The sequence below is a fragment of the Cuculus canorus genome, chromosome 1 (genome assembly GCF_017976375.1).
Source record: "Cuculus canorus isolate bCucCan1 chromosome 1, bCucCan1.pri, whole genome shotgun sequence".
In the NCBI taxonomy this organism is placed as follows: domain Eukaryota; kingdom Metazoa; phylum Chordata; class Aves; order Cuculiformes; family Cuculidae; genus Cuculus; species Cuculus canorus.
In genome coordinates this window covers 200,071,648-200,098,136 of record NC_071401.1, presented here as the reverse complement: position 1 = coordinate 200,098,136, position 26,489 = coordinate 200,071,648, and the positions used below count along the sequence as shown (strand labels likewise).

At 40.0% G+C, this 26,489-nt stretch overlaps 1 protein-coding gene across 6 annotated transcripts in view; it reads right to left on the bottom strand.

Annotated features, from left to right (window-relative positions):
• GRM3 (glutamate metabotropic receptor 3) overlaps positions 1 to 26,489 on the bottom strand; it is a 113,004-nt gene that overhangs the window by 18,351 nt on the left and 68,164 nt on the right. For all 6 annotated transcript variants that reach the window (XM_054063092.1, XM_054063118.1, XM_054063081.1 and 3 more), the window contains one exon: positions 14,315 to 15,170. In XM_054063092.1, the coding sequence (XP_053919067.1) occupies positions 14,315 to 15,170 (856 nt within the window). The remainder of the gene's footprint in view (positions 1 to 14,314; positions 15,171 to 26,489) is intronic.

Genomic DNA, 26,489 nt, shown 5'->3' with positions numbered 1-26,489 from the left:
GCTAGGTTGATAATTGATATGCATGATTCGTGAGATTCCAGCATGGCAATGCCTTTCAATTTGTACTACTCTCTTAATTTAAGATTATCCACTTTAGGAAATGGCTGGCAAAGGGCCAAAATACATGCAAGGTAATTTATGCTGGCAATCAACTTGCAATTACAAAGTAAATTAAGCCATGACTTAAACTGCCTAACTCCTCCCACAGGCCAACTAGTTATTTTGTAAACAGAAATAAGGGAAACCCAATCCCATTATGAAGAATTATGGCCACTTTTAGGGTGACAACACAAAAGCTCAGGAGCTGGAATCATAAGTTCTGTGTTGGCCTTTGGTATTTCTTGGGATATGCTGGTCAGAGAAAAAAAAAATGTGCCCTGGTAAGTTATCTGCCAGTTGTGGAACACTAAAATAGCTTTCAGAGCTTGAGATTTCAGCTGAGACTTTCTGTCAGTCCTAGGATTATGACTTCCAGGTGGTGGACACTGTTATTTAACCTCAGCTCTAGGAACCGGTGTCATGCCTTACCCCCCTCTTCTCGATACCTGTGAGGTGCAGAGGAGAGAGTTTGACGTTGCATTTTAATTTTGCTAAAATTAAATTTTGGACTAAGCGAGAGACTCAGTTATGTCACAACAGGGTGAATCTTTCTGGTTTTGGAGGCACCATTCCATGATGTGCCCATTCCACTCCCAGATTGCATACAGTAGCTGATGTCTGAGGAAGTGTTGAGTACCTAATAGTATTTTTTTGACCTTCTATGTCATCGGGAAGGACATATGAGTAGTTTATATTATCAAGATATTAAGGGAAGTTGGTTAAAGCATTTTTTCCTCCATGGGGACTTGAGGATTAGAGAGGTGTTTTCAGACTCTGCTCTGAATAATTTAGGTAGATAGTTTGCCCTTAGAGATCAGAACCAAATGAACCATGAAACAGATCCTCTGGCTGTTAATTCCTAACGGACTTGGTACGAAGACACCCCCAATGCAGGTTAGCTGACATAGATTTAATTACTTATAATGCAATGCTATTATTTAGTAGAAGTAATACCGTAGCTGTGATGATCTAAGATTCAAAAAAATTCAAGCCCATAAGAAAGGCAGTATTTTTATTACGCTACTCTGTAGATGGAAGACATGCACAAGCTTTCAGGCACAAGGTCCCTTCATTAAGTCATCAGAAAACTTGCTCAAGAAATTTGATCTTCCATTATTTTCAAGGAACAGCTCTGCATGCAGTTCAGTATATCAGGTTTTTATTTCCTCCTGGAAACACATATTCACTTTGAAAACAGCCTCATTACTACCCATTTGCAGAGTGGTTGCAGGAAGCTTTTTGTTCTCTTTTAAAAAGTATACAGTTTAGAAACAGAAGGTCTGATCAAGATGCAAGACAAAATACTGCAAAGAGATGTTACGCCAAAAGCTTCTCTGTTGTTTTCCACATATGTGGGAAGTCTAATACAAATCTTGTGACTCTATGCTATTATTTTTGTTAAGAAGCTACTGAAGACTCTCAGCAAACATCCCACTAACTGCTAATAATGAGGTAATTTGCAAAGTGAAATTGTATTTCCAGGAGGAAAATAAAACCATATGTAGTGAATTCAAAGGAGACCATCTTTTTGAAATAACTGAAACTCAAAGCTATCGAACAATTTACATTAAAGAAAAAGGAGTTGTAGGATGATTCAGTGCTGGAACAAAGAAATAATGGTAAGGTGAAACATACACAGGAACCTTTATGCTGAGACATATGTGGCTCAGTTATAATATTTGGCACATCTGACATAATGTTGGTGGAACACAAAGAAGACCTGGAGTTCAGCTGGAAGTGTAAATGTTTCACACATCTTATGGGGTAAGATTGTAGGGAGAATCAATATTCTTTGTGAATATAATATGTGCCTGAAAAAAGTGTCCTATATTTCTTTAAGCTAAATTTAATTAGCTTGTCTATATTTGGAGCATAGTTTTCTTACTGAGCTCCTGTAGTCAGTGGTGAGAAACAAGCGCTTCCAAAGGTAGGCTCTGGCTAAATGGAGTTGCCACCAAAAGGTGGTTAGCTTCCTCCATCCATAGTTATCCAGTTATCAGACTACAGAGTGGGTTGTGTTGAAGAATGTATGAAAGCTGGCTGGCTTGAATTTTGGCCACTGATGGATAAATCATCAAACTACTGTTTTCAGTAAGGTCCATCACACACATTGCATGTGATTCACCTCCCTTTGTAAAAATTCAAGCCTGGATTTTCTTTTTACTCATTTCCATATAATAACATTATGACTAGAAATACACATCTACCAAAATGACAAGTCAATGTTCAATACAGTATATCTCATGAATGAATAAATACTGGGACAGCGCTCGAGAAGTGAAAGTGGGCTAAGTGTGACAATGAATTGCAGTACAAAACCAGTGAGATAAAGTATAAAAACTCCTGACTTTTAAGGTTATTGATACATATCACACACAGGCTACAAAGGTAGCACATCACCTTGCTCAACATCATCTGTGTTCATTGGTGTGCATTATCCTATAACATGCAAGCTGCGTGTCCTATCAATACTTGCAAATTCTTCTGCTTTCAGGAAAAAAATACAAAGCTGAGAGTGCAAAATAATTTTTGCTAATGTTTTCCTCCATTGAGTCAGTTCAGCACAGCAACAACAATCACTGGACCTCAGGGGGAAATGTAAAAAGAAAATGTTGATTTATTTGCCTGTTTAGTGGTGGAGGCAGAGGCACATTGATAGGCTTAGGCTGATAAAGCATTTCAGAAATCTAGAAGGACATTAACAGCACTGCCTCAAACCTTCATCTGACTTGAGATATTTTGTTCTTTAAAGAGCCTTTAAAGATCGCTTTTTATCCTTTCAGTCATTGGACTATTAACTAGCCATTAGCTATTTATTCAAATAGATGTGCAAATGTAGCAGAGGAAGTTTAACAAACTTTTTCAGCACATTTTTTTTCAGTTCCAAACAGCAGCATCATGCAATGTCTTGTTTTGTTTTGCCAATATCTGGTGGACATCTGTCCTGGCACAGCAGGTGGCAGCATCAAGATCTTGGGGCAGTGGTCAGCTGCTCCATCATCAGGGCTGAAGATAAATACTGTAGAAAAACTCTACTTTTGGAGAAACTATAGGCAAAAAATATCTAAAGGGCACATGATCTGTAGTTGTTTATGTCAAAGGAATAGGATTTGGAAGGGACTTAAAGAAACAAACTTCTGATGTTAGGGGCAATTATATATTGCTGCTTAGACCAGAAGGCTCCTGCAAACCCATACCATATATTTCTGCATATGATCAAACATATCTAGTGTTTTGTAGCAAGTTTACGACCTACTGTAAAATATAAGAGCCACAGAGAAAGTGTCCCCACAAGAAGAGAGTGGGAAAGTTTTGTAGCAGAAATTCAGGAAGGTGCTTGAAGTCCAGAACTACATGCAAATAGTCAGCTACCGATTATCAAAGTTATTCAACCTTGGCAACAAAGGTGGATTGTTTCCAGAGCATAATCAATAGAGAGAACTTGTATGCATCCTATGCAGACCATCTTGTGTATGGTGACAATACAAAAGAGATTACAAGAAGCTACAAGGACAGTAACTCTGTATGCAAGAAAAGGAACAGTGGGGAAATAGAGAAGAGTCACTCTTGCACTGTCCCCTGGTTGTGGATGCTGCAACTAATAAGCACAGCAACCTAAACAGTAGGATTTCTCTAACAAATCAGATTCCCTCTGATTTGTTAGAGAAATAGTGTTGCTTTTTGATTTGCTGTTCACATTTTACCAATTCAAACTCAACAATCATACATCAAATATTTTTTTTGACCATAGAATTGGGTTAAGCAAATTTGAATTTTAAAGAGCAGTAAGGGAGCACTGTTATGAAAGTGTGTATGCCTCTGTATGTATTCTCTGATCCAAACTTCCCTTACTATTGTGTGCTTGAAATTGCATCATGGAGTCAAAATGATGTCAGATGCAGCTGTTACAAATCACAGTCCACCCCAAAAGTCCATAAGCTCTCAGCTGCAGAGTTACATGGGATTTCTGCGCCTCTGCATTCTGTGTAAGGGCTTTGTTAAGCTTTCTTTCACTAATAGTTTCTGTGTTTCCACCGAGCATGGTGCAATTCCTTCTGTGGCTAAAAGTAAGGTGTTTTCTTAGCTGAGCCTCATACTTCAGCTGCAGGAGCATTGAATATTTCATACATACAAAATAATCACTGCATTAGCTTATTCTGCTGTCCATCAAATTATCTGGAACCTATGTATAGCAGCAAATAGAAAAATGTACTGCATTAAACCTGTACTGTATTGTGGAGCATTTAGAAAATTAGTATCTCTTAGCCTGCAGAAGTACCTGTGAATTTCTTCTGTAGGAAAAGTGCTAGATATATATGTGCCACTAGTCTAGAAGAGATGAGATGATTCATATACTGGCTAGAAAAAGAGCTCCTAACAAAAAACCCAAAACTGTAGATGGAAAGTGGCTGCAAGTCTAAGGGCGCAGGGGCTTTCAGACTGTGAGATACATTAACCTCTGCTTTCTATTTACTATGTGTTTGCAGCCGGCATTCACCTCACCACTGCCTTTGGCTCTGTGCTGCTTATCCTATGCATTAAGGAGACAGTCAGTTTTGGTATGGACAACCTACAAGCCAATTTAATGATCTTAGTAATTATGATATTATTTACATGCCTCAAGTTTAGGGACTTCTATTTGGAGACATTGCCACCTATGGCTTAATGCTGAACTCCCTTGCATCCCAAAAGTGAGCAGATGAGTAGATGTTGATTTACTACTGCTCCATGGCTGGAGCAAGAGATGAGAAAGCATATCAAAAGACTGTTCCTGTGCCTGAGCCACGGGATTTTGTGTACACACTTGTTAGACATTTCTCTGCTTCTAATACCCCTGTGCATGAATATGCATGTTGTTCTTCCTGCCTTAAAGAATTTTAGTATTCTTTATATTCACTTATTGTATCCTCAGACAGAATATACTTTCACGGCAGAATGAAGGAAACAAACAAAAATAACAGCAATAAAACATCTTTTTACATTATATTCTGTATCTGCTAACAAAATAGCCATAAATATTGCAGTGGTGCCAAAGCAGAATTTCACTGACATGCTCACAGAGATGTTTAGAAACGTGGCTTTAACAGACAGGGAAATTGCAGAAAGTCATCCTTTAACACATTTGTCTGCCTGGTCCATCCAATTTGCAGTTGATGGGAATTGTATAGAAGCTGAGTTTGTGAAGAGTACTCACATGCAAAAGGAGTTTTTGCTCCATGAAAGGGCAGATCAGATTGTTTTTTGAGTTATCTTGTAGAAAGTAGATGTGATCTGCTGGCCTGGTAATTTTTTTTTTTAATAAAAACAGCCACTAACACTAGCAGGAACAAGAAGGGGAATTTGTGGCAGGAAATCCTTTCAGTCACTCCTCTGAAACTTTTGCCGTAAGAACTTGTTTTGATTCATGAGACCATTAAAGAGAAAGGGAAAAATAGGTGTTAGTGTAAAGATTTACACAACGGATGTTTTGACGTTGAGTTGAATTCCTTTCTCCTTCTTAGACAGAGAAACATGACCATAGTGAAGAGCTACATTTTTTTTCTGTACTGGGAGTAAGAAATGGGCAAAACAAGCTTGAAGGAAATAGTTCAGGCTTTGCAGAAAGCTGAAATAGATTCATATGCTCATCTGGGCTGCAGTTTAACAAGTAGAAGTACAGGAGTCGGCTTGTGACAGGTTTGCCTGGCAATATGCTGTTTGGAAGTGATGAAGGATTCAGACACATCCATGTCTAGATTGCAGCTTCAAGCTGGGCTGAATGTCAGTGTCAAGTTTATGCAGCTATACTGCGTTGGTACCAGTTCCTGTTTGGTCAGTGTCAGCCTGGGAATTATCTTTGCACTGTGCTGTATTGGGTGAAGCAAATGTGTCTTAGAGGAATGTAATAATATTAAGGTTATTTTAAGAGAAAAGAGATTTCCTAGAGATTAGGTTTTCAGTTCTGCCTTTCTAGTGTAATTATTAGCTGCCCATGAAAACAGAGTTTTGGTAGAAAATAATATGACCTTTAGATCTTTTTGGAATTAGACATCTGGGTTTGTGACTTTCTGTAGTTTTCTTCATCACCTTTTGAAGAGATTCGTTTTCTCAGGGACTCGCTGAAAGTCTAGAACCCACTTGGATCACTCAAAAGAGTGATTTGTTTCCCAAATGTGTCACACTGTCCTAGTGTGTCCATATGCAATCTCCTTCTCCTGTGCTTGTCTTCATCCTCATCCACACTGCTGTGGTCATGTTCTAGGCACAGCCTCTGGCTTTTTCAGCCCTTGAAATAGCATCTCAGCATGCAAATGAGACAGATTAATTCTAGAAGTGCTGAAATACTCTTCCACAGCAGGTAATAGAGCTGCTGTGGTCCTCTCATTGACTTTTCAGAGCCAAATTAGATGCTAAAGTGTGAGGGGTAGGAGTCCTTAACCAAATTATTTTCTCACATGACAGCTTGTCCTTCCAGGTCACAAGTACAAAGAAGACCTGACATTTTTTCCCTTATGTGTGGATGCAGGAAGAATGGGAATATAATCCCATGGTACTTCCTGAGTTTTCTCCCTGTTGTAAAGACCAAAAGGATTGGAAAAGTGAATATGCATGCTCGGGGATGAAAAGGCTGTATGACTCTTTCTGCTCCTCTGCGCACTTTGACTGTGTGGACCCTCGATATTTGGGATTCACATGACATCTGCTAGAGAAAAAAAGGATGAAATAACATCTATTATAAAACACAGAAGTCTGTGATTTAGAGAAATTAGGTTACCCAGCCTTCTGTCTCTCAAATAAGTGATCTGAATGAAAATAATTGCTCAGTTTTTCAGTCATGTGTTTCTCCATAAACACAGGGTGTCTAATCTCATCCTCATTTACACACCCGCACGGGCGCTGTGCAATCTAGAGATTTATAAGATGCCTACAGGCTACATTATTAACATGACAAAAGCAGCTGAGGATGTTACATATGAAGCACAGGCTATATAACTTTATGTTCAGCTTTTCATAGCTCAGCTGAAGTGCTTGGTTGTATAAATGTTCAATTAGACGAAACTGAGATGGAGAGCTATTTGCTGTTTTAGGGATGTCAAATCTGCTTTGCCTAAATATGCTGCTTTAACAAGTTTGGGGGACATTGCTGGCCTGTGGTTTTGTACTGACTTTCCAGGAATGGCAACCAGCAGGGTAAAGGCCAGAGGCAAGATACTTCCAGAGTCTTCCTGGGGACTATGAAGAAAAATTATTGTTGCTCTGCATCCCACTAATGTTGCATTTCCTGTCTTTTTGTCTATGGGAGCTCAGTGCCCAGGTTGGGTAGAAGAGAGGTGGCAGCAGGCAGAGGTAGGAGTGGTAGCAGCCAGCAGAAGTGCCTTGCTTCCGAGTTAGATGGGAAGAGATAGCAGCATACCTTGGCCTCTGCTGTTGGACCTTATCTCAAATGGTAACAACACAATTCAAACTCTGATCCTACTCACTCAGACTAATTACTGTTAGTTAGTACCAAATAAAAGCATGAAAAGGCAGCGTTTTATGATGTTCTTTAGATAGGTAACAGAATCACAGAATCATGGAATGTGGGAGTTGGATTGACCTCTGTAGACCATCTAGTCCAACCCCCATGCTAAAGCAGATTCACCTTAAGCAGGTTGCACAGGAATGTGTTCAGGTGTGATTTGAATATCTCTAGTGAAAGAGACTCCACAGCCTCCCTGGGTAGCCTGTTCCAGTTCTCTGCCACCCTCAAAATGGCAGCACTAACAGGTAGGACACTGACCTGCATCACGGCAGAATTTCAACTAGTTTACATCTGTAAATCCCTGAGAATTTGGACTGGTTGCATAGCTGACACTGCAATCAGCAGGGGGTGGACTAAAGACCTCCTAAGGGCCCTTGCAAAGTGATTTATTCTTTAACTTAATGATCCTATGTATTTTGAAACTATATTATTATGGAAATTTACATATATATAAATGAAGTACATAAATACATGACCAAATACTCATATTAAAGTTTCAGGAAGGGCTAAGCAGAGTTTTCTCCCCAGCAACCCTTTGGAGGGGTAAATTTGCCCAAAGGAAAGGAGCTACAGATCCCCACCAGCAGCCAGGTCTGCAAAGAGGCAGCTGGAGGAAGGAAAAAGTAGAGGTAGTCATCAGGAGAACCAGGCTGCCCAAATCTCACTACAGCTCTATGTTCATATATAGAAATGTAAGAGAAAAATATGGGAAAATATTGTGCAAGTTCAACTATTCCTCTCTTCTGAAATAGAAGGTATTATGTACGCTTTCAGAAACTGTCCCTTAGCTGCTTTCAAGGTTTTAAATGCTATGATGCATTTATGATCATATGAAAAAGGCAATAATTTTTCCTATAAATCCCAGACATCTTTTTAATGTATATTTTTAATGAATATCTTGAGGCATTGACTCTACATTTTCCTTGGTTTTATTGACAGCAACAAATGAATCATGAATTACACTTTTAAAATTTTTATGATTAACAAGATATTAAATGCTTTCTGCCCATGAAAGTTTTGCCTTCATCTGAAAATGATGTTCTGCTTTATTTTGCAAATAAGCATCACAAGGAAGGCCAGAAGGACTTTACAGCTGTTTGAGTGCTGGAGGCAAAGCGGATCTGACCTGATGAGCACATTGGGTGGGATGAGGGAGTAGCAGGGCCATCTGCTGCAGATCCTGGGATATGAGCTCTGTCTTTAGCCTGCACATCTACTGAGAGGTACTCCCCACTGTAAGTTTATACCTGGCCTTTGAAATTTCTGCTTGTGATAAGAGACATATTGTTTGTTGATTTGTGCTCCATGCAAGCCTGGCAGGACACTGAGCTTTGAAGATATTTATGGGTAAATCCCAGAGCACAGACCACACAATGCTGCTGTGGTCAGAAGTGAGATGACATCTGATTGCTGCATACCGTGACTTTCAAGCTCTTTCCTACCTGGGTGGAACAGTTATGATGGAAACGGTCTGTGAAAGTATATTCCAACCACATGAGTCACCAGTGTTCATGGGTAAATAAAGAAGGTGAGTTTGTATTTCTGTTTATTATTTGAATGTTGACTGAGGCACAGTGGAGAGGAAGAAAAGAAAGAAAATAAACCAGGCAGAAACTTAGGACCAGGCAGGAACAAAAGTTTTGTCATAAAGTCTAGTGGGTGAAAGGGGACAAATCATACCTGACTTACAACTATTTTCTCATTTTGAGTAGTCATTATGGTTAGCTATGTCAATAGGTTTTGCCCAATGTAAGCTAGCTTTGATGATATAGACTTTGCTCCTGAAGAGCTGGATTTCGGAACACAATATGGGGAGGTACATGACAGTGACTTTGTACCTGCGGAGGAAGAAAGGGGCAGGAACAGACACTGAGTGCTATAAAAGTATGTGTTGCCTGAAATCATTCATTTTTCCAGGGTTACTACTTTAGCTAAATTCCTTTTACCATTTGCTGTGGAGATTCAGGTGGCTACAGAAGACAGGTGGACAAGCATGCACCCCTAAATCCAACCTGCTTCTGCTCATGCACTCCACACCAAACTCATGGCAGAGTTAATCCTGAAATGCCATTAACCCTGTTAACTGTGTGGTGGGAAAAGCTGGACTCCAGCCTCATGTCCTTGAGTGACAGGGTTGTCATCCTACACAGCCTTCTTAGCAACCTTGGGCCAGACAGGGCTAATGCCAGTCCTCAAATGTCATTGCTGTCTTTCCTGTCCCCTGGCCAACCTGTCCAGCCTGCTACACAAGGCAGCAACGTGTGAGGCACAGCTCTGCAGGACTTTATTGCTAATGATGGACACCGCTTTCACACTGCCCGTGCTAACATATGTCAAAAGTTTGCAGTAGCACTGTGGGCAATGATAACACTTCTTTTTTTGTGTTGTCTTGGTGGCTCAAAGGAGCTAAAAGAGTCAGCAGGGCTGGTTGCTGCACTGGCCCCTCCAGGGAGGGAGGCTTCTGGATGCATAGAGCTCTCCCTCATGTTGGACCTCATCCCTGGATTCATAGTCTTCCCGAGGGTCCTCTCCACATGCTGCTCTCCATCAAGCATTGGCTGAGTGCCGGTGAGAAGTTAAGTTTACTCTGTGCTCTCTCTCCCATGGAGCCCTTTGCTGATGTTCAGCACTTTGTTGTTCTGGTAAAACAAGCTAACAGCCTCTTGAACCAGCATCTCTTTATCAGCAGAAGAGCATCACGATTCAAAACATCAAGTGCTGCACTTGTACCCTCAAGAGGGAATGCAGAGCACGGGAAGATCAAGAAGATGAAATGGCCTATATCTCTTTGAAAGGCCAAACGAGCACTGAGAGAGAGAGTAGGTGTTTATCTAGGGCCTGGGCTTTGCATTGTCAGATCTTGCTGCTGGAAGTGTGAATCAGACATAGGCTCCTCTTTTCTCCCTTACTGAAAAGCTTCTGGATATCATGACATTTGTCATATATATCTTACTGACTTGCAAGAAAATTATGTGCTTGGTGTATCTTGCAGACAGCAAGGAATGAAATCTCTCTTCATGTCACACTGTATTTCTATGGAGTTAGTTCAATTTAATGAAAAGAGAGAAATAAGTGGGACCCAAGAGATATTAATGAAATACCTGTCACACAGCGTGTCAGTAGCAGTGGCAGTATGAGACTGCAAAAATCCTGACCAGTACTCTACTCCAACCACGCTGTTAGCAGGTCCCTGAGTATTTCCCTGCAGATCCCATTATTGCCGTGCCTGAGAGTCTCACTGCAGGCTTTCAGCTAAATGACAAGCGAGAATCTCAGTTTCTCTAAGCTCCATCTGTAGTCAATAGTAAGAGATATATCGGCAAATCATGTCTTGCGTGGGCTACCTCACATGGAGTGAACTGCAGTTTGTAAGTGCTGATCTTCTCCGTTAACTGTAATCAGAGACTAACCAAAACTAATTCAAGTGTCTAAAGTTGCACAGTTCCACACCAGTCACAAATGCACCCTATAACACATATATAAATACACCTCAGACTGGTGTATTTGAAACGCACCATTACCTGTTTCTGGAAGCTGAGAGAATACACTCAGGGCCATCTGTCAGACGTTTTTCATGGCAAAATGCAGATTTATGTATGCAGGACTCATCTATCTGTATCTCTGCCTTTCAGCAGAGGAGGTATTGCTTGAGTGACTGATGTGTGTCTGCAAATGTGGTTATCACTATTGTTCTCTTTCTTGCCTGATCCCTTTCGATTGGTACAGATCAGTAATTAGGCTAAAGAAGAAAGAAAATTCCCAATCCGACTTGTTTGCTGTGTATCTGCTGGGATACACTCATGCCATCCTCTCTCTGCACTGAGGATACATTCATAGATTTGGAGCTGGAAATATGAGAAAATTTTTGATTGAATGTTCCATGCTGCAGGGTCCTGAAATGGTATTAACAACACACCCAGAGAATTTCTTCAGCCAGAAAAGAGCAGAGACCAATCCTTGGTCCCATAAACGTCAATGACAAGATTTATAAATAGTAAAATTTCACACCTTCCTGAAATGAAGGCATGGGAAATTTGCTGATTCTCTTACTACATAAAAATAACTCATCTGCTTTCGAAATTCACTGACATTAAAACATGGATTCACATTATAATGGAAGAACTGAAAACATAGTAGCAGGAAATGAGCAAATCATGCTGCATGCTAGTAAATATGCATATGGAACAAAGCAATTGGAGAAGAACTTGACAGATCTTTTAATGTTTCAAATTGGAAATTAAAAGTAACTGAAACTAAAGCCGCCCAGAGTTCCAAAGATTTCCATATTGATTTTGAAACAAATTAATTTGTTTCAGGAAAAGAGTCTTCTGTTTTCAAAATTGTGACAGGTTTTGAATTTCTTTTTTTCAGTTTGAACAGCTTCAACTTCCAGTTCATAAAAAGTATAAAAGTTATTTCAGTCAAAATGAAAATGGATTTTTCTAGTTCTATTTAAATAAAAAAATTCCTGGAGTTTTGGTTAAAGAAAATTATGATTATTTTGACTTTGTGTTCAAGTGCTGAGTGGAAGAACACTTGGGTGCTTAAAAAGATCTCTGCATGATGGAAAATGATTAGGAATCATGTACTGGAACAAAGATTGTTTAGTGGCAGACTGAGACTCGATTTTATTAAGATTGTGTACATAAAAATACCTGGAATGTTAAATAAAGTTTAAAAATGATTGAAGTTTAAATTAATGAACTATCTGCTCATTTGTGTAGGCTCTTACTGTCCCGAAGTGTCTCCCCGGCAGCGGCAGAGGCTCATTGTGCACTGCTGCCATCGCTTGTGATCCGTCTGCTTTGACCCAGCTTCTAGGAAGTGCTACGCTCCTAAAAACTTCTTATTTCAATAATAATTACATTCAGATATCTCTAAGGATAAGTGTAGGAGGACGAGAAAATAGTTTCTGTGTATTACGTACTGTGGGGAGGGGGAGGATAAACGATGACTCTGGTTTTCTACAGGTTGAAAGCCTAAAAGTTTGATTCATTCTGTCTTGTGCTCTTGTCTGTAACGCATGAATTTAATAAATAAATCAGATGCAATTACAGCATGACATGCGATATACATATATACATTGTCTATGCGTGGATATTTTTAGGAGGATCTTTAGAAGAAGACCAAACAGCATGACGCATGCAAGCATCATGTTACTCAGGGCAGGCACACATCTTCAGCTGCACTGCACGCAACACTTAGATGAGGAGTTTGAAGCATCTCAACTTCCAATTGCTGTTGCAAGAGCATTACTGTTTTATCTTTATGACCATATTTATATTACCAGAGCATATATAAAATCCTGGGTCCTCCTGATGCACCTCCTGGAGAATGAATTAAGATGTAGGATATGACCAGTTCTATCCGTTCCTCCATGATTTCCATGGTAAAGAAATACAGGTTTGTGGGCTACGAGAAGCCCTGCTGTGATCTAAACAAGTCAGCTGCAGGATGCTGGGAGACCAGGGGTCCTAAAAAGCTCTGCAGTATGTGCTGGGAGGTACGTCTACATATGCTCATGAAAGTGAGGTACTTGGCTACAATAGGCATAACCCACTGGGAGTAGGAGAAGATCTAGGGGTAGTCTATGTAGCTAGTACTGTCTAGAGATGGTCTGAATCAACTGCTAAGACTGCTGAAGGAGGGAGAAGTTCAAGCTCCCATCTGACTGTTTCACAGTCTCCAGTGTTATTAATTTTGGAACATTTTTGAGAGTCTCTTCGGACTGAGCATGTTCTATCAAACATATATGATACAACAGTTCCTTCAATTCCCATTGTAGCTAGTTTTCATACAAAGCACAGCATGATGTTTCCATGACATCAACTTGGCCAGCTGAGAATATTGGTTTAACAATACAAATGCAAGCTTAGTATATAAGCTTCAGAAGAAATTTAGACTTAGAACAACAAAAAGACATGATGCCATATGATTTACTTGTTTCCTCTGTACAACTAGCTTTGCTATGGTGTAATATTAATAACAAACCTAAGCTCAGCCATTTGTAATGGCAAAAATGCGGAGATGTGGTGTGCTGTGAAGCCAATCCCCATGAAGTTTGCTTTTATCATTGCCAGATCATCCATTCTCTCTCTACAGACACCATGTTCACATATAATCTGGCTTTTTATACTTTGTCATAAAGCCTAAAGATCTGTATATAGGTAATGGCACTCTCCCACGTATTTAAATAGTTTATCCTAATCTAGTTCTAGGCAGGAATTACTGCTTTACTATTGCAAGGACATCAGCCATTGACCAAGGTCCAACTATTGCATAAATTCATAAAAAAATGAGGAAAATAAGACCAAGTCTTGGAATAGGCATAGAAGGCAGTAGCCTAGCGTAGTAGGTGGTGAAATGACCATTGGCCTCCAGATATACCCAGCTGAAGCCAGATTGGGTTTGATTGAAAAGGAAATTGTTGTGCAATAGGTAATTTTTCCAACACCAGCTGTTGTCACCTCTACTATTTAATTCTGCCGGAAGCAGGAAGAACATCAAACTTGGTTTTTTTTAGAATTCTCACCACACTCCACATCTCTCTTCTTCTTTCTCCCTTCCTGTGACAAGAGTGGCCTTGCCTGGGTACCACCCTTGTCTGAACTTTGATAATAGGTGCTACTGGAAATTCGTCAGGCTCTTACTACAACCAATCAACATTTCATTAACTCTATGACCTTCTGTATGTACAAAAAGAAAAGTTATTACCTGTAAAATTTACTTTCAGGAGATAATCTTTGTACAGCTTCCTGCCATCCAGATGCTTCATGGCATCACAGAGTTTGGTGGTATTTGGACACAGAGTCCTCTGCATTTTATGCAAGGCATGGGCCATCGCATACACAGCATTCACAACAAACATGATCTTGGATTCTTGCTCATAGTTGGAACTGTTGATGGTGAAGTGCTTATCACAAGCCTTTTTATGTGGTTTTCGGTTCTGGAGATTACACTGAAATTTTTGCTCCCAGAAGTCCTTGAACCAGGGGTTGCGTCTGTTATTGTAAGGGCTGAGGCTTTGGAAATATCTGTCAAACTCTTTAACTGGATGGGAAGCAAGTTCCAAGGTTATTGCCCCGGAGGCTATGTGCTCATTGCCCTTGACAATACTCTCTTGTGCTCCCCATCCATCGCTGGCGATCCAGGTAAAGGAAACATTGAATCGGTTTGCAGCTGCAATGAGCTCCCGAGAGTCATCAGCTCGCATGAAGAGCACCACCACTCGAGCGTTGGGTTTCTGCAGCAGTTCTCTAATCACGCCGTCATAGGACTTCCTGATGTTGGACCGTCCCACTTTCTCAGAGGTGGCAATGCAGATGTTACGGAGGCGAGCTTCCTGCTCGAAGGCTTCGATCCCTGTCTCACCATAGTCTCCCTCTGAAGCCACCGTTGACACGTAAGTCCAGTTGAAGTACCGTAAGATTTCAGCCATGGCTTTTGCTTGGTAGAAGTCAGGCGGCACTGTCCGTGCGAAATAGTCATAGCGGGATTTGTCACTCAGCTTGGCACTGGTGGAGGCATAGCTTATCTGGGGGATCTGGAAGAGTCTGAGCAAATTTGCCACCTAGAGAGAAGGAGGACAACACGGGTTTTTAAAGAGTGGTATTTCTAAACTGAAAAGAAAACTCTAAGGAACAGAGTTTTCTTCACCATAAAGAATGGTTGTAATACAAGGTGTTCTGACAATTGCAGATTAAAGGTGTTGATAGATGGTGTTGATAACGTACTCTGGTGAGAGTAGTGCACTATGCATGTGCAGAATATCCATTCTGCTGCCCAGTTAATTCCCTGATACCTGTTGGGACTGTAATGGACCTTTTATTTCTGTTGAGCTGAGTCTGTTTAGGCTGACAGAGAATTCGACACAAATGGATGATATACTTCAGTCTCAGCTCTTTATTAAGGTCTGCGGATATCATGTCTTTCCTGTTCATCATATGATTCATCTTCTCCAAGACTCATTATAATTGATAAACAAATGCACTAGCAAGACATAAATGTCTCCCTTATGCAAATATCACAGATGTACATGTACAGACCTTTCACAGAACTTTCTAAATCCACTTATTCAGGCTCTGAGTACTAAGCTCTCTGACTTGTACTCTTTTAAAGTTTTTTTCCTTAGCAGTTCTTGCTACATTTCTCCTGAGCTGGAATATTTGCTGTATTTTAATGCTCCTAAGTGCTGCACAATGTCATGTTGACTTACAGCTTTCCATAAATAATAAAAACTTTTAATAATCTTTAATTGTCCTTCCTGTATGATTTATGTTGCCCAAAGTCTTGTTTTTCTTTTCTATTTTTGCTATGTCCCTTGCTTAAATATTCCCAAATCTAGTCCACTACTCTCACAGAAATGTAGCTCTTGATTATATCTGGAAAGAAATGAAGGAAGATTATGATATCTTTTTCCTGTGATTGCCTTCTGCATGGCAAACAGAAAACTTTGGTGTTCTGGTCTTGCTGTGTGGAAGCTTTGTCCAGTAAATTAAATTTAAAGTTGACCTTGGAATACAACCTGACAAAATAATTTGAAAATCAGTAACGTAGTTGAGATTCCTAAGGGAAACTTATTAAAAATTGCCTAATAAATTAATTTTTCACTTTCACCCCAATGATTATCTGACTGCAGACTGATTGCAAAGGCAAAGACTGTTTTGAAAAAACTATTGTGGGACAAGACAAATTTTGAAGGCTTAGATGTTAGTAGCAAAACAGGCAGTCTGGTTAAAAAAAAGCCAAAAATATCATATTGCTTTTTGGCAACCCATGTCTCTCGGGATTTTATAGATTTAGATTCTGTCTTTTCTGTAATGCACACACTGGATCACTATCCAGCTGCGTCTCAGTCTTCCCACTGTAAAACGGTGTAATCTGTTGTTTGGCCTAAACTCTGCTGCCCAACCGTACATAAATGCTCCATTTCACAGTTCCCAGGACACCTGGAACAGAAGGCTTAAGGACACCCTTGTCCTTCTGTCCTTCTGGGGTACAAGGGAAGAGGAGGTGGGATGCCCTGACACCTTGAGTCTAGGTAACTGCATCTGGGGAGCTGAAGTATGTCTTCATAGCATCAGCTCCTGGAAGTGGTTTATTTTAAAGTAAATAAAAACAGCTTCTACCCTGCTTGGAAGAAGTAGCCCGATGAGGAACTTTGGCTAACACCCTATGGTTTTGCCTATGAGTATAGGCACATGGCTGGGAGATGATGCGGCTGAACAAGTTAGTGTCCTTCAGGAAAGAGCTGATGCATCCTTAACCACCCTCCTGGATGGTAGCATCCATTAAACTGTATTACACTAGAAATGTCGGATTTAATTTCCATTGTGGTGTTTCAAACCAGCAGCTTGGAAGCAACAGGGTGGACTGAAAGGCTTGTTTTTTTCACTGAGGTGCAATGAATGCTTGGAGCATCGTTAAGCCTCTGTGGCTTTGTAACTTTTGATTACATGCCTACATATTCACATGATTTGTTTCACATGTCTTCACTCAAAAAGAGTACTTTGTTTAGGTAATAAAAATGTCCTCAGTGTAGCTATTCTGGAACACTTCTTGCAGAACCGTGTGGGCTGGAATTGCTATTCTTGTCTCAGTTTATTCTAGCAGGGATTATTTTATTTGAGCTGAACCATAATAAGGATATGTACACATATAATTCAGCATTTCCCGCCCAAATTGGCTAAAAGAATAGTCCATTTTTCTAGCTAAAGGAAGGTTATTCAGTGTACAGTCAAGCCTTCAGCGCACAGAAGGACAATCCTAATAAATACAGCAGCTTTCATATTGGTTTTATTTATTTTAGTCTAAATAGCAAAAGTATCCATGTGCAGGGAAACAGAACTACGCTCGCATTTCACAATGGGGCCCTGAGCCTTGGAGGTCACTGTACTTCTAGGGCCACTGCAAACTGCCTGTAATTCTGCCTCGTGTGCTATGGGGAGAAGGAAGTTGTCCTATGGCAGTGCTGTTTGCTGTAGTGCTTTTCACTGCAAAGCTGATAGGTTTTTTATAGACCAAAAATTAAAAAATATGTCTGATTAATCGTACAGGATCGTACCCAATCATCCCTGAGAGCTGCGACAGATTAAGGAGCTCAGTGATGTTGTATCTGTTATTAACACAGATTACGACATTCTCCTGGAAATTCTGAAATTGGGGATTTTCTGAAATATTGTGACAACTTGATTTTAGGGACTAATTTTTCAAAAGAAATCAGGTCTCAGGCTCTTGGCTGCTACAGCTGATTTTGGAACAGTCTCTCTTTTCCAGACATTTCTCTGCTAAACATTCTTAAAATCAGATCCTGATGAACGAGCAACAAAATAAAGGCATCAGTAAGAGGTTCTGGAGAAGAGCTGATGTTTAAGGCTATGTCTATTTTGCAGTGTAGTAGAGGACAAAGCAGTGTGAACCAGTTATGTACACTGAGACTGAAACACCTGAGACACTGTAACTCCATTCTGCCTTGGGGTGCCTGCTACAGGTTCAAAATTGCAGTGTGAATCCAGCTTTTGCTAAGTGAAATAATATATTTTGGCAAAGCTCCAGGCAGCAATTTAATCAAGTCATGGTGCATGCTATTAGCGCCTGAAATTCGTATGTTGGCACTTAAGTAACAGAGGTAGCCTGTTACTTTGCTGTTAAAAGAAGTGGGTTTTGCAAATGCTTTGACAATCATGTGCTGTTCTATATCTGCAGTCTAAAACAACTGCTGTGCACAGCTTGCTGTGAATAAAGTGTGTCAATATAGTCAGCTTCCAGTCTGATGGGAAACATTTATCTGCTCCCATACTGCTGAGTTTATTAGTGTAGCCACTGTCCTGTGCTAAAATGTCCATTTTCCAAGCAAACGTGCCCCTCACCCAGCTGCTAAGACAGCAAGTAATTAATAAGGCTCTACCCAATGTAAGCACGGCAGAAAGTCCAGTGTGAGCCGTGTCCCTCTGTCAGGACAGACTACAGCAGCAAATCCTGCAAATGGTCCGGCTAAGGCAGCGCCAGAGGAGACTGATGTCCCTCTCACAGTGCTGGAGCTACTTCTATCACTTCTACTTCTCTGTGCATTGGGGACAGTGCATATACTTGTGGGAAATTGCCAATCCACTAAATAATACTGAAAAGGCCTTCCTAATACCTTTCTGCAAGAAGTATTGAATTAGGTACAGCTATCAAACGTGAATCTGGTTTCCAAGTATACATCTGGCTGTTCAAGAGTCTCAATGATAGATGAGGTCAGGTAGGTAAAACTTATATGTTTCAGAAACTCTGATATGGATTTATTGAATCAAGCATTTTACCTATCCTTGGTAGGACTTTCTGGCAGTAGGATTCATTCTGATGTTTTGTGTCAAAATTTCCCTCGTTAACAGCCCAGAGGCTGTTGCATGTGTGGCTTGAATGTGTACAAAGCACAGGATATACTTTGGAAAAAAAATACATATATCCAGTGTTACAACAGATAGGGCTTCTTCAACACAATGCACGAGTGTGTATCACACATTTGTTGGACAGAAGAGGCGGCTTGTTAGATGACAGTTCTCTCTGCCCTTTTAAAATTTTACCATGTGAGAATCTCATGGCACTTAACATGGCTTAATGAATCTAATTTCACAGAGCTCCTTTGAGACAGGTGAAAACTCCAGCGGATGTTTTGAACAGACAGTAAATTAGGCTGCTGAGCAGAATGGAATTGAAGTAAAGGAGCTTTGTCTCTGCTGGAGAAATCTCTGTTCCTCTGAAGTGCAATCTTCCCTAGCAGAGATTCAGTTGCTGCTTTTGGTCTCCTAAAAGTCTTTCTGGTTTTGAAGATGAGTTGTTTCTCTAGTTTTCCACAGCAAGACTGCGGCAAAATTGTGTCCCAAGGATTTCCTAATGTCTAGGTCATCACTATAACACAGGAACTGAGCTTTTGCTTTGGAGAAATGTGCCACTGTATGTTCTGTCTTGTTCCTAAATGATGGTAATTTACAGTGTGGGCTTTTTGTTATGATTTGGGCATCTGAAGTTCAAATTGTATTTGCTCCAATTAATAATTTTTTAATTGCTTTTTGACTTTTCTTTTTTCAGAAATCTAAAAATATTTTAACAGGTTTTTTTTTCAGAAACTGTGTTTTTAGAAAGGTGGGAAAGAAACATTGCTTCTGAATGGGCTGAAGTGTGGGTGTGTGATAAGTGGTCACAAAATCCTAATGTAAAGTATAAATGAGATATCTGTCTCTAATCTACTACCTACACTGGCCCGTACTTCCTCCCCATCTTTCTGGCTCCTGGCTTGTATGTTTTGTGTCATTAGACCCTCCCTTCTTTCAATTTATAAGAGTTTTCTTCCATCCCTTTGTCAAGCATCTCAGTCAATGAACCCATATGTACTGAAAAACTGATATTAGGTTCCCATCAAAGTTCTTTTCTCAGGGCTAAACACACTCAGCTCCCTCAGTATGTTCTTGTAGGGCATGTAATCCTGTATTTATTAAATCTATCTTTTATTAGGAGACCCAAAGCTGGACATAGTATTCCACATAGTGGTTTAATGAGAACGGAATAAAGAGAAATAACGATTTCCATGTATCTACAGGATATATTTCTGCAGATACAGCCTAGCACGCTATGAGCCTACAGTGCTGTCAGATTGCATTGTTGGCAATAAATACGAACAACAGTGAAGAGACAGACTTTACTGTGACTGTCCTCTTGAGATTAAGTTAGCTCAAAGCACAGCTCTTACCTTGGTGACAGTGTGACCCAGTGAGATTCCGTTTAGGCACATTTGATGTTCTCACATGATTTGGGAGTATTTGGGAAAGGAAGATGTCAAATAATGCTGCTCAGCTCAGACCAAAAAAATAATAAAATAATGCATCACTCCAAACTCTGATTTCTTTTCAAGGGGAAGTTAGGAGCTTCAGTTCCTTACTGATTCCAGAGGTAAAATATCTCTGTCAGCCTGGAATGTCTTCTTTTCAGTCCCTGTTTGAATACTGTGGGTGTCATGTGTGGGGTAAAATGTAACAGGCACTATTTAAGAGAGTTTCTAAACTGGGGCTATGTCACCATATACAACAGGAAATGCCCACTTGGATTTAGCTGGCCTTCAAGATTTGACTGCAGGAATGCATCAGCTATGCTAACATCCCAGTGCTTTTAATTGTTAAAGACCTTTTGCTAGGAACTAAGCCAAAAGCAGTATTTAAGAATCCTAGGCTACCTTGTACTCCTGATAAACTCCTGACACATTGCAGGACTGAAGCAGTGGTTTCCACCAGCTTTCTCTCCCTTTGGTATTAAGAGGGGTCTTTACTAGTCACTGAGTGTTTTCCTTAACAAAATTACTTCCAAAAGGTAAATAAGTTGGGGAAAAAACAATTAATTACTAACCAATTAAAAATTTATGAGCTTTTTGGACAGCAAGGGGATGGGAGAAGACAGCATTACTTTCAGCCTTGCTCTTCTGAAAATTTTGGCAATGAAGCTGGAAAAATATAGCTAAATATTTACAGCAGACTCAATAGTTGTCACATCTAGAGAGACAGTGTTTGAACAGTGAAATAATTGCTTCTATGAAATGAACAACAGAAATAGGGAATACTGTCAGAACAACATCTAGGATTTCTGCGGAGGGTCCAGGAATTCCTTTTTATATGCATGTTCTGTGCAACCAAAAATAAACTAAGAAGGACATGCATAGAAATGTTTTGCTCTGAGAGAAGAATTATTTGGAAATCCTATTTTCTTTTTTGTTTTCCTGCAGGGGATGGCACAGTGAGCTGTCGCTTATGCACTCTGTCTCCATATAACATTAACTGTTGAAGTGAAGAAGAGGTCCGTGCAAAAGACATTCCTTTGCACAAGGAGTGCACCACCTGACTGTGGTGACTCATGTCACATTTACACATGGTGAGAAAATGAACTAAAACTGGGGTAGATTGTTCTAAAAGCATGCAAATGGCTTCTGGAGTTAAAAGAACCATCATTGATAAATATGGTTTCTTGAGACTCATTAACTGATGCATAAGTTCTAGTCAGAAGATTTAGAATGAATGTGGGTCATGTCAAGATTTCCCTACCTAGTTCCTGGTTTTGGTTGTTTTCTCTTGCAGTTACATCCTTTCCCACTTGTAAGATGGTAGGGGTCCTTCCTTTTTACCTGTGATTTCATAGGTTACTTACCTACCCTTGTAAAGCCATATAATCAGCCTTTGGCAAAAGGAGAAAATACTCTAATTGAAGGAAAAAAATCCCAAACAAAAAAACCTGCACAGGAATCGGTTATCTTGGGATTTTCAAAAAGCCAGACAGAAGAAGACACTAACATTTTTTTTTTGATGTATATTTCTTTTTTCTTCCACCAAAGATATGTCCAATGCTGTTTGGGCACTTTAAAAATCTCATTCTTGTGACTGTTCAGTTTCTGAACGTGGGATAGAAACAAAGAGAGGAAGGAACCGCAAGGGTCTGGCTGAAAGGTAGCAAAGGGAGGAAAAAAGTAGAGCTCAAAGGGGGAAAACACTTAAAGGAGGCACAAGGAAGCCAGCAAGTGCGTGAGTAGCTCACATACTAGTGGTAGATAGCCCATCTCACAGAACAGAACTTTTAATAGGGATCTGGTTTAGCTTTTACAAGCACAAAATCACCAGAGACTATTGCTGCACAGTTGAACGAAAAGCTGCTCTACAAACACAGCACAAATTGCATACACAGTCAGTGACCCCTGGGGAACTCCTGAAGCCTCCTGCACATTTCTCCTGCCCCTGTCCCTGCTGGGTCCACGCACAGAGGTACAAAATCCATATATTATGTGTTTTTTGTTTTTTTTTTTTTATGCATGTAGTTCTTCTAAGGATTCTGAACTACTTTCAGTGGTTATGGAAGTCACAAGCTATTAAGACACTAGTTGGAAGATGGTTTATCCTTGGAGGAAAGAAATGGAGATGATTAACTTTCAGGCTCCAGGAGCTCTTGGCAGAGTCGTGTGACTAAAAGGAAATAATGACCAGGAAAAGATGGGCAGTAAATGAGCATATATTCTGAATTTCATGCCAGATGGTCACTCCCTTAGGGGAGAGGCCTTACCTTTTTGTGATAGCAGAGATGTACTTTTAAACCTTCTCTAGTGCATTTGCTATGGTTTACCTGAGACATAGCAAGGAATTCAAGAAACGACAGCTAGATACTATTTTCTATTCTGTCATTGTTTTTTAGATGAGGCTATAAATTGGGCCTAACTTTCACAACCACAATCTTGAAGTCTTGTGGCTTGGTAGCATAAAGGAAGCTTCACACAGTGTTAAGGCCCTACATCAACATGAAAACAGGAGAAGTGGAATGCAAAGCTCGTATCACCTAAGAGAATGTCTTAGTGTTTATTAAAGAGCTGACTGGAGGGAATGGATCCTAGTCTTCATTTTCAAAAGACAGGTCCAATTTTCGGAAACAGAGAAGATTATGGATGAACAAATCCAGCACTTGAATAGTCATGTTCCTGTTTATACTTGCATATTCCTGCCTGAGCTGACCTTAGTATTCTAAACACAGCATTTGGATTAACAATGCAGGTGCTCTGCTGTGCAAAAGAACAATGTTTTTGTCTTATCCATTTTACAATGTAGTTGAACATCTCCAAGGAAAACATGTTTGAAATTTCTTTTGTAAACTAGGAGAGGGTGAATATTCTGATCCAACTGAAAAGCCATGAACTCAAAATAAAGCCCTCCAGACTTTGGAGAATTCACCTTCTGATCCCAGATTCAGCTCAGGTTAGAAGTTTACATAATGAAAACAGCATTTTTTACATCAGTTCTTCTGTTGACTATAATACTTGGCTTGGGTTTTGAGGGATCAAATGCTGTGCAGATTGGGCTCACTGCTAATTTAAACACAACATCTAAAACCTAATTATCCAGATCATCATTAACGATAATAGCCTAGCCTGACCAGAAAATAATTAAGCATTCTGCATTCTCTTGTTCTTTTCACTCTTTGCAAAAAATGCCTATCGCGCATACTGACTCAGTAGGAAAGGTGTTCATTGCTGATTTACCAGCAAATTCTTTTTTCCTTGGTGGAAGGATAATGAAAGAAGCAGAAATCTGTCAGCAGGAGTATCATGAAGTGATTTGGCAGACAGCTGTCCAGACAAAAAACCTGGAGAGGGAGAGTGAAAGGAGGGGAAGAAAAGATATTGAAATAAAATGGCAAATTCACAGGAGGAAAAAAAAAAACAAAAGGAGAAATAATTTCTTGTTTGAAGAGCTCAGTATGGTTTATTTTAAGGCTAAGAAACTGCTATGTGGACTTTATGATGTTTACATAGCTGAGGCACAAGAGAAATGCTTGACAGGGCTACATCTGCAAACAGCCAGCACCAGCACCCAAGTGCTGTTTAAAACAGCCGGAACGGGGATGCTCAGCCTTGCACACGTATCTTCTGAACGGGTTTGATGTTCAGCAGTTGTGCCATTGCTATTGGAGTTACTCTGTACAGGTGACTGTCTCTGAGATTTAGTAGTCTCTTCTTCTAGCATGGCACCAAAACACGTGGTTTTAATGCTTTGAAGACCTTACACTTTCAGGCTTGATTTTGCAGCATCTACTGTTCTTGTCAGGGATTTTCTTTTGAAACAGAAGTCATGAATGTCTATCTTAGCAAGATAAGCAGTAGGAGTGAATTACATCTTTTCTAAATAGTTTGAAATCCAGAGGAAAGTTAGAAAAGAGACACTTAGGAAAGGCCAACACAATTTATGTCAAGGGTGAGAAATCAACCGAATACTTTTTTTCTACATGGAAAATGCTTGATGACGCATTGAATGATTCGTGAACCTATTTATTTTTCTGTAGAACGGTGTAAGAAAGATCTTATGTTTGAACAACTATTGTTAACTATAGGAAAGCTGTATAGAGTAATATTAGATATAACTATTGTATGATCATCTCTCACAAATTTTGAAAACTGGGCCATGCACCAATATTCATACAGTTATAATGTCATTTTTCATGTGTACCGAATGAGAAAGTTTCTCGTCAGGACTTTGTATTTTCATGTGACAGCTGCTCCATACCCAGGCTTTTGGAATTTAAAGCATTAGTATATATTGTGAATAATCAGCATGTACTGCATCCAATGTGCTGCCTCAGACATGGATTTAATCTTACGTCAGTGATCACCAGAGACTGGCTTCAAAGGGACGGATTGACAGATGTTGTGGAAGAGACCCTAGGGCGTTTTTGGAGCATGATGTGCCTGCCTCAGGGTTTCTCAAAGGGAAGGAAATATCTGTTCTTTTTCCTCAGCTGTAACTACTCTTATGGATGTGCCTTTTAGGCCACTTCATGTCCTTTGGACACATTTGAATTCACAGTGAACTGAGAAAGAGACTGACCACAACGACTAGACCAAAGGTACAGCGAAACTACTGCCACCTCTCCACTAGTGGGACAGGGAAAGCAGATGATGTTGCAAATTATGTTACCAGCCTTGAGGTACTTGCAGCCCTGGGAACTGCTGAGACAGAGGTGATATCTATACAAAATCTGCTAATTTTTTTCTAGTCACCTCTAGGTCACCTCTTGAGCTCATTTAGATTATAGCATCCACAACAACCTGCCATTTGCTAGTTTCACTCAGTGTACCCTTCGTGTGATTGAAAGAGGCAATGAATAATGATTTCCTTAACAATCTGTGTTGCCTAAGCCTTTGTAGCTATCATTTCTCTTATTGAGATGTTTGTTTTTCAGCCCTGGAACTTGTTCTAAGTGATCAGACCCAGGTAACTGGTGAAAACCTCTGCTGCACTAGATGGTCCACAGTGGGACAAACCCAATTCTAGTACGAGAGATGATTGAGATTCTTCAGGCAGAAATTATTCTCTTGTGATATGGGTAGACATTTGACCATGTAGTCCCTACTATGAATACGCAAACAAGCCACACATTGGAACACAAAAAAGAATAAAATTGGTTTGAAATGCTTCTTCTCTGCTCATGCATAACTAACGAACACTGGCCTTGCTCCAGAGCTGATGGGATTTAATGCCTCAGCACAGGCAGGAGCCAGTTCCACAACATAATTGTGACTGAAATGAGCATTGGATGAACTCTTGACCTCTTCATGAAACAGGTAAATAAAGTTCCTTGAGTTTTCTCTCACTGCTGTGATGGTCTGTAATACAGAAGGAAATTTTTCTCCTTTAATACTGATGTGGTAATTAGAGGTTATGCTCTGTCTGGGAAAATCATAGCTCTCATAGAAGTTCAGTGGCCTGTTTCAGTCATGTCCAGTGCTGTTAAGGCCTCGTGCTCACCATTAGAAATACTAGGTGCAGGGTCTTAGTCTACCTGAATCTGGGTTTAAGACACCACTCACTTTTGGTTATAAGTAATGTGGACTGGCTTATTTAATTTAACCCAAATTAATGACATATATGTAAATATGGCAGATTCAGTGAAGTTAGGGTGCACTTTTTCTTGTGGATAGTGCACACTCACAGTGGTGGGGAACTTCAGAACCTCTGAGGTTGCACTGTCACAGGAGTACCTACTACAGAGAGAAGAAATACAGAAATTCTGCTAAAAAAGAGCACAGATGTGTTCTTCACAACCATTTAATGGAAAAAAATGCCAAGGACTTAAAGTTTTACGATGAATTTATAAAAAAAAAGGAAGCCAAGACCAAAAGAAATCAACATTATGTTTATCCCTTTTGTAAATGAAACCAAGCATGCAATAAAACCATATTTGGGAGGATATATGGAGCATTTAACCCGCCTGAAACTTTACACCTCTGCAAGTCGTTACACTCTAACACCCTACTGAGACCCTATTTGGAACTAATATTTTAAAACCAAAAGCTGCAATTACAACTTGCCTGAAGAAAGAAGTAAGATAT